Source organism: Sinocyclocheilus rhinocerous, unplaced genomic scaffold (genome assembly GCF_001515625.1).
Source record: "Sinocyclocheilus rhinocerous isolate Xijiao unplaced genomic scaffold, SAMN03320098_v1.1 scaffold2196, whole genome shotgun sequence".
Taxonomy (NCBI): Eukaryota; Metazoa; Chordata; class Actinopteri; order Cypriniformes; family Cyprinidae; genus Sinocyclocheilus; species Sinocyclocheilus rhinocerous.
In genome coordinates this window covers 113,932-122,888 of record NW_015656189.1, presented here as the reverse complement: position 1 = coordinate 122,888, position 8,957 = coordinate 113,932, and the positions used below count along the sequence as shown (strand labels likewise).

Genomic DNA, 8,957 nt, shown 5'->3' with positions numbered 1-8,957 from the left:
GCAGAGGGGAGCAAAGTAGCCAATCACAGACATGTTTGTTGATTTCTACAACGCAATGGCCAATCAGATGTGTTTAGGTTGGAATCCACGCACTCACCGCTTTTTGTCCAGTGCTGAGTTGTATCATGCTCGTAAACTTCATTAAAAAAGGTTTCATTGTGTGGTCACATTCATTGGTTAAAACGGAACTTTGTGAGATCGTGATGAATGAGTGACAGTTTTTAATAAATTTAAAGGGAGCGCTATTTCCATACTGTATACGATAATATATTCTGAATTTAAATAAAACCTATGTTTTTCATGCTTGACAATACGATAGCTACGATAGCTAACTTCTACACTATATAGAAAAAGATAATAGCCTATTTTCAGAACCATAAAGTCTGCAACCGCTGCAACCGATCCTGGTCCAAACGCAGGATTTAGGAAACGGTTATTAATTATTTGTATTGGCTGCCATGCCAAATCATGCACCTGCTTGCTTTTCTGTTTCATTTAAGTGTTCTTGTGAACGTATATGCTTTAATAACAAATAATTGTAACATTTTACAATAAGGTTCCATTAGTTAATGTTAGTTAATGTATTAAAGTGTATTAAAGTGTTAGTTAATTATTGAAAAAGTGTTACCCAAATAATGTATTTTGACCGTTCACTTGAAACTAAGCGCAAGCGCAACACGCACAGTAATCCGACACTGCTTTCTTCCTTTCCACACAACCCCTACAATTATATTATATTATATTATCATTGAAACATTATTTAGCATGTTTATTAAGCTGGTTTCCACATAGAACAGTTGATTGACCTGTTTTAATACAGTGGGGAAAATATTTGATCCCCTGCTGATTTTGTAAGTTTGCCCACTTACAAAGAAATGAAGGGTCTGTAATTTTTATGGTAGGTTTATTTTAACGTATAGAGACAGAATACCAACCAAAAAATCCAGAAAAAACACATTATATAAAGGTTAGAAATTGATTTGCATTTCAGCGAGTGAAATAAGTATTTGATCCCCAAGCAAAACATGACTTAGTACTTGGTGCAGAAACCCTTGTTGGCAAGCACAGAGGTAAGACGTTTATTTAGTTGGTCACCAGGTTTGCACACATCTCAGGAGGGATTTTGATCCACTTCTCTTTACAGATCCTCTCTAAATCCGTAAGGTTTCTTGGCTGTCCTTTGGCAACTCGAAGTTTCAACTCCCTCCACAGATTTTCTATAGGACTGACGTCTGGAGACTGGCTAGGCCACTCTTCTTAATGTGTTCTTCTTGAGCCACTACTTTGTTGCCTTGGCGGTATGTTTCGGGTCATTGTCATGCGGGAAGACCCATCCATGACCCATCTTCAGTGTTCTGGCTGAAGGAAGGAGGTTCTCGTCCAAGATTTTACAGTAAATGGCCCCGTCCATTTGCCCCTCAATGCGGTAAAGTCGTCCTGTACCCTTAGCAGAAAAACAGCCCCAAGCTTTGGCTGACGCTGAGACACCGCTGCACTTACATTTTACATTTTAGTCATTTAGCAGACGCTTTTATCCAAAGCGACTTACAAATGAGGACAATAAAAGCTAAACAAACTAACAAAAGAGCAACAATATATAACTGCAAATGACAAGTCTCGGTTAGCCTAACGCAGTACACATATCAAGGTGTATATATATATTATACACACACATAAACACACACACACATATATATATATACACACACACACACACACAAAGAAAAACAAGTAGATAGAATAGAAAAAATAGAATAGAAAAATATAAATAATAATTCTAAAAAAATAAAAAAAAGAAGAAGATAAATGTAGATAAAGTAGAATTAAAATACAATAGAAAGTGCTAGAGTTAGAGGGTCAAATACAGGTGGAACAGATGTGTTTTTAGTCGTTTCTTGAAGATGGCTAAGGACTCAGCTGCTCGGATTGAGTTGGGCAGGTCATTCCACCTGAAGGGATGTGTTAACGATGTGAGTGAGTGCAGGTACAACGGCAGGAGAAATGGCTTGGAGGAGATGAGATGGAATAGGATCAAGCGGACAAGTAGTAGTATGATTGGAAAGGATGAGTTTAGAGACTTCTGCCTCAGAGAGTGGAGAGAAGGATGAAAACGAGTGTATGTTTGCTGGTAAGATGTGTTTGACAGTTTGTGGTGTGGCAAATTGTGCACTGAGGTTTGTAATTTTATTAATGAAGAATGTGGCAAAGTCGTCAGCTGTTAGAGTTGATGAAGGAGGGGGAGGAGGAGGACAAAGGAGGGAGGAAAATGTTTTAAAGAGCATGCGAGAATTAGGCGAATTGTTAATTTTGTTGTGATAGTATGTCCTTTTAGCAGTGGAGACATTAGCAGAGAATGAAGAGAGGAGTGATCGATATACATTAAGGTCAGTAGGATATTGTTTACCAATCTGTGGGAGCCAGAATTCTTGCTGGTTGGTAGGGGATCAAATACTTATTTCACTAACTGCAAATCAATTTCTAACCTTTATATAACGTGTTTTTTCTGGATTTTTTGGTTGATATTCTGTGTCTATCTGTTAAAATAAACCTACCATAAAAATTACAGACTCTTCATTTCTTTGTAAGTGGGCAGAATTACAAAATCAGCAGGGGATCAAATAAATATTTTACTGTAAGAATGAAGTAATGCACTGTGTTCTCACCTCATAGCCATACTTCAGGACACTGGAGGCAAGAAACGCACCCAGAATATTCCCCACGGACGCACATGCACTCCAAAGTCCAAAAATAAAGCCTCGCCTGGCAGACAGAAGATATGTGTGAGAATTAGTTACTTTAGACAAATGTGAAAGCACAATTACTGCTTATACAAGGAAACATACCATTACATTTCTATGAATTCCCTGAAATAAAAATACAGTTGCTAACAAAATAATAATAAATAAAATAAAAATAAAACTTTGAATGGAACTCAAATTAACTTAAATAACGGGAGGTTATTAAATTAGATTTTTTTTTTAGTATTTCAGTCAGTCAACCCTTCGAAGGATCCACACATTTAATTGAGTGGGAACCCTATTAATACACAAACAAGTCATCATTCAATGGAACTGTTATTAATTTTTAAGCAAACTACCATTCAAGCAGTGCAAAGTCTCATAATTTCACAAATGCAGTTCACAGGAAGAAAGAGAAAATAAACATATATAAAGAAAATTACCCCAAAATTCAAATACTCCATTCCTAATTCTGAAGCTCATTTATTAAAAAAAATGTTCACATGACAAAGGTTATTGAACAATTTAAAAATAAAATCAATTAATCAAATTCAGTTTTTTTCGCAAAAGAAAAAAAAAACGACTTTATTCAACAATTCGTCTCCTCCGCAATGGCACCAGGGTGATGCGGAGGAGACGAATTGTTGAATAATTTTTTCTTTTTTTTCTTTTGCGCACAAAAAGTATTCTCGTAGCTTCGTATAATTACAGTTGAACCCCTGATGTCACATGGATTATTTTACAGATCTCCTTGCTACGTTTCTGGACTTGGGAACATTTCAGTTGCGTTGCCGTCTATGCAGGGTCAGACAGCTCTCAGATTCCATCAAAAATATCTTAATTTGTGTTCCCAAGATGAACGAAGGTCTTACGGGTTTGAAACGACATGAGGGTCCCAAGTCCAGAAACGTAGCAAGGAGATCTGTAAAATAATCCATGTGACATCAGTGGTTCATCCGCAGTTATACGAAGCTACGAGAATACTTTTTGTGCCGCAAAAGAAAAAAAAAACGACTTTATTCAACAATTCGTCTCCTCCGCAATGGCACCAGGGTGATGCGGAGGAGACGAATTGTTGAATAATTTTTTCTTTTTTTTCTTTTGCGCACAAAAAGTATTCTCGTAGCTTCGTATAATTACAGTTGAACCCCTGATGTCACATGGATTATTTTACAGATCTCCTTGCTACGTTTCTGGACTTGGGAACATTTCAGTTGCGTTGCCGTCTATGCAGGGTCAGACAGCTCTCAGATTCCATCAAAAATATCTTAATTTGTGTTCCCAAGATGAACGAAGGTCTTACGGGTTTGAAACGACATGAGGGTGAATAATTAATGACATCATTTTCATTTTTGGGTGAACTAACCCTTTAAGTAGTGTATGCAAAAAAAATAAGAAATTAAAAAATAGCTAAAACATAATAAAAAAATAAAATAATGAAAACATACTGACACCTACCCAGATTTTCCAAACCAGTTGCCCATGATGGCCACAACACAAGGCCAAACTGTAGATTGCAGCAGTCCATTTATCACCCACAAGATGCAGTAAAAGTACATGTTATAAAAGTGAAGCCACTCTGTCAAAGTGCCAAACACAAATTCCTAAAAAGAAGAGAGAGTGAGTGCAAAAAATAAAGACATGAATTCACAGATTATTTTTGTTCACTTTCATAGGTTCACTCACGCTATGTCAGTATCTGAAGGTATTGGAGCACCAACCAGATGTGACGATTGCCTAAAGCCTGTACATAATGATGACCATTTATTGGCTGATGGCGCTAGTGTCGTGCACTGAAATACCGCATCATAAGTCATGTGGGCCCCTCATATTGAGTCAGGCTGTGCATTCTCCCAGTATGGGACAGGCTAAATTTGAAAACTGTGTAATTTTTTTCGTTACTTCTACAACTAGTTTCTGAGTAGTAATGGCACAGGTAAGTCCTTTTGAGGCACTGATGATGTGGCGCCTCAAAGGGCGGTGTTAGCGGCATCAGCCAATCAATAGTGTGCAACAGTGGCCACCTAATTTCTCAGCGGCCTTGGAAGTATTTTACCATAGGCAGGCTTCATTAAAGAGTTGTAAGCCATAATCCAAACCAACCAGCTAGTTGGTGAATCACAATTTTACAAACTTTGATTTGAAGCAAAAATTGTTTGAAAATCAGACAAAAAAAAAAAAGTACAAGACCATAGAGAAGTAGTTTGTGCTAAAGAGTTATTTTACTGCAATTTGCTTGATTCAATACTCTGATTGGTGGGGATTGATTATCTAAAATAATAAATTATAAATAAAATAATGTGGACTAATGGCTTCAACTAAAGCATTTACCATTGATTAACAACCACACAGCTTTATAAATTATCATTACAAATCAATTCTATGAAGAAAATGAATGGTATTTTAACTTCCGGAACCCGACTGTTGCACTATTGACATTTACTCTATATGGTTTTCAGTCAATCTTCACACCTGGAGGGTCTTCCCATAGTATCTAGCTACTGATGCAGCATCTTGTTCCCTACATTGGGAACCAGTGTTAACATACATAACAAGACTTTTTCTTTGTTATACTTTAATGAGTAGTGTCATGTCAGTCTTATGCACACCCCTTCAAGTAAAGTGTAACCCTTTAATGCATTCAGCTCCACTTTAATTTTTTTTAAATAAGTAAGAATCGATTCACAGCCCTAGTTACATATTTCAGCAGAATACCAACCGTGACAGCGGATCCACATAAACCAAAGGTCAGAACATAGCGAAGGTTGAACCGATCACCAATTACTCCACTGATATACAAACCCTGAAAAAAAACCAAACAAATCACCAAATCACTGCCAAATATGGGTGTGCCATATGTACCATCTATAATTTTTTTAAACAAACAAATATGTGTGTGATATATATATATATATATATATATAACACCGATTAGGCATAACATTATGACCACCTTCCTAATATTGTGTTGGTCCCCCTTTTGCTGCCAAAACAGCCCTGACCCGTCGAGGCATGGACTCCACTAGACCCCTGAAGGTGTGCTGTGGTATCTGACACCAAGATGTTAGCAGCAGATTCTTTAAGTCCTGTAAGCTGCGAAGTGGGGCCTCCATGGATTGGCCTCCATCCCACAGATACTCGATTGTATTGAGATCTGGGGAATTTGGAGGCCAAGTCAACACCTCAAACTCGTTGTTCTGCTCCTCAAACCATTCCTGAACTATTTTTGCTTTATGGCGGTGGTACGTGTCAAAGTAACATCCACATGGATGGCAGGACCCATGGTTTCCCACCAGAACATTGCCCAAAGCATCACACTGCCTCCGCCGGCTTGCCTTCTTCCCATAGTGCATCCTGGTGCCATGTGTTCCCCAGGTAAGCGATGCACACACACCCGGCCAACCACGTGATGTAAAAGAAAATGTGATTCATCAGACCAGGCCAACTTCTTCCATTTGTCAGCAACCATATCACCCTGCAGCCCAAGACTGGTTGCCCAGTGAAGCTAAGCAGGGTTGAGCCTGGTCAGTACCTGGATGGCAGACCTCCTGGGAAAACTAGGTTGCTGCTGGAAGAGGTGTTAGTGAGGCCAGCAGGGGGTGCTCACCCTGTGGTCTGTGTGGGTCCTAACGCCCCAGTGTAGTGATGGGGACACTATACTGACAAAAAGCACCGTCTTTCGGGTGAGACATTTAACCAAGGTCCTGACTCTCTGTGGTCATTAAAAATCCCAGGATATCCTTCGAAAAAGAGTAGGGGTGTAACCCCGGCATCCTGGCCAAATTCGCCCATTGGCCTCTGACCATCATGGCCTCCTAACCATCCCCATATCTGCTGATTGGCTTCATCACTCTGGACCACACGGGCCAGCCTTCGCTCCCCATGTGCATCAATGAGCCATGGCTGCCCACGATCCTGTCGCCAGTTCACCACTGTTCCTTCCTTGGACCACTTTTGATAGATACTGGCCACTGCAGTACATGACAGTACATAACACCCCACAAGAGCTGCAGTTTTGGAGATACTCTGACCCAGTCGTCTAGCCATCACAATTTGGGCCTTGTCAAACTCGCTCAAATCCTTACGCTTGCCCTTTTTTCCTGCTTCTAACACATCAACTTTGAGGACAAAATGTTCACTTGCTGCCTAATATATGAATCCCACTAACAGGTGCCGTGATGAAGAGATAATCAGTGTTATTCACTTCACCTGTCAGTGGTCATAATGTTCTACCTGATCTGTGTATATACTGTATATATGAATTAAGGGGAACACTGAATCATCACAGTATAACACCAAGTCAATTAAACTTAAGGGATTTGTCCGGTTAGGAAGCATACGTGATTGTGAATCAGTTTCACAGCCACAGACAGTTGCTCTCTCGTTATAATTCATGACTGCTTCGTTACATTAGGAGAGCTGGACAGGTCTGTAGAAGCACAACAAGCCAGCAGCTGGACCGGTATCTGCTCCTTTGTGCAAGTAGGAACAAGAGGAGCACTGCCAAACCCCTCCAAAATGATCTCCAGCAGGTGTGCATGTGTGTGCATGTTTCTGACCAAACTGTCAGAAATACTCCATAAGAGTGACATAAGGGCCCAACATTCTGCAGTGGGACCTGTACTCATAGCCCAGCACCGTGCCAGAGTCTGATGCCATAGGGAACATTATGCTGTCTGCAACATCATCCAGCACGACCGTTTTGGCAGTGTGTCAGTGATGGTCTGAGAAGGAGCATCCTTGGATGAACACACAGACCTCCACATGCCAAAGGTACACTGCTGTTAGGTACCAGGATGAAATCCTCAGAGCCACTGTCAGACCATACATTGGTGCAGTGGGCCCTGGGTTCCTCCTGGTGCATGACAATGCTGGCCTCATGTGGCAGTTTCTGAATGACGAAAGCATTAATGCCACTGACCCTCAAGTTCCCCAGACCTGAATCCAATTGAGAACCTCTGGGACGTAGCACCACAGACTGTCCATGAGATCACTGAAGCCCTTATCCAGGTCTGGCAGGAGATTCCCCAGGACACCACTCGCCATCTCATCAGGAGCATGCCCAGATGTTGTCCGGAGTGCAGACAGGCACAGGGGGGCCATAAACAGTACTGACTTAGATTATGAGTTGCTTTGTTGAAATGTGTCTTAACTGAAGAGAGGATTGAGTTTGGCCACACCGCCATAAAAACTGGATTGGTGGAGTGTTGCAGCGATGCTTGTCCTTCTGTAGATTTCTCCTATCTCCACATATGATCATGGAGCTCAACTAGAGTGTCCATCAGGTTCTTGGTCACCACATTAACCAAAGCCCTTCTCCATCAATTTGTCAGTTTGGCCAGGAGGCCAGCTCTAGGAAGAGTCCTGGTTGTTTCAAACGTCTTCCATTAAGGGTAACAGAGGATGCTTCTGTGACCCTTCAATGAAGCTGTATTTGTTTCTGAACTCTTCCACAGATGTGTGGCTTGACGCAAACCTGTTTCTGAGCTCTACAGGCAGTTATTTGACCTCAGGGCTTGGTTTTTGCTCTGATATGCATTATCAGCTGTTAGACCTTTTATTAAGATGTGTGTGCCTTTCCAAATCATACCCATTCAATTGAATTTGCCACAGCTTAACTTCTCTTGAAGTGTAGTAGTATCTACAAGCAAAATTAATGCTCCTGAGCTAAATTTCAACTGTCCCAGATAAGGGTATGAATACTTATGCAATGGAATCATTTTAGTTTTTTATTTTTAATAAATTTGCAAAGATGTTAAAAACCTGTTTTTTTGCTTGACAATTATGGTGTATGGAATGTAGATTGGTGTGGAAAAAAACTAATTTAAAGCAGTTTAACATAAGTCAGCAACAAAACAAAATGTGAAAAAAATGAAAGGGTATGAATACATTCGCAAGGCACTGTATAGGCTACGTTACGTGTCGTACTGCAGATTATTTATATATATATATATATATATATACACTGTATATATAACATAATTTTATATAATATTTAGTGTTTTCACATCTAGGTGGAAAAAATGGTAAAGAATACTGTCTGTTGTAAAGATATTGTAAAGAATCCTAGCATAGTAGATTTGTTGTTTTTTTCCTGTTGTACTGAAACCGTATCGAACCGAGGTACGTACCGAACCGTTACACCCCTAATGTATGTATGTACCAAGAGCTTCTTTAAAAAAAAAAAAAAAAAAATTCCTTGTGTGTTTGCGCACCCTT

General features: G+C 39.8%; 1 protein-coding gene across 1 annotated transcript in view; it reads right to left on the bottom strand.

Moving 5' to 3' along the window:
• LOC107719875 (sugar phosphate exchanger 3-like) overlaps positions 1-8,957 on the bottom strand; it is a 24,498-nt gene that overhangs the window by 8,957 nt on the left and 6,584 nt on the right. The window contains exons 5-7 of the mRNA XM_016527415.1: positions 5,458-5,541; positions 4,197-4,342; positions 2,664-2,760 (exon numbers count right to left, since the gene is read on the bottom strand). Of these exons, the coding sequence (XP_016382901.1) occupies positions 2,664-2,760; positions 4,197-4,342; positions 5,458-5,541 (327 nt within the window). The remainder of the gene's footprint in view (positions 1-2,663; positions 2,761-4,196; positions 4,343-5,457; positions 5,542-8,957) is intronic.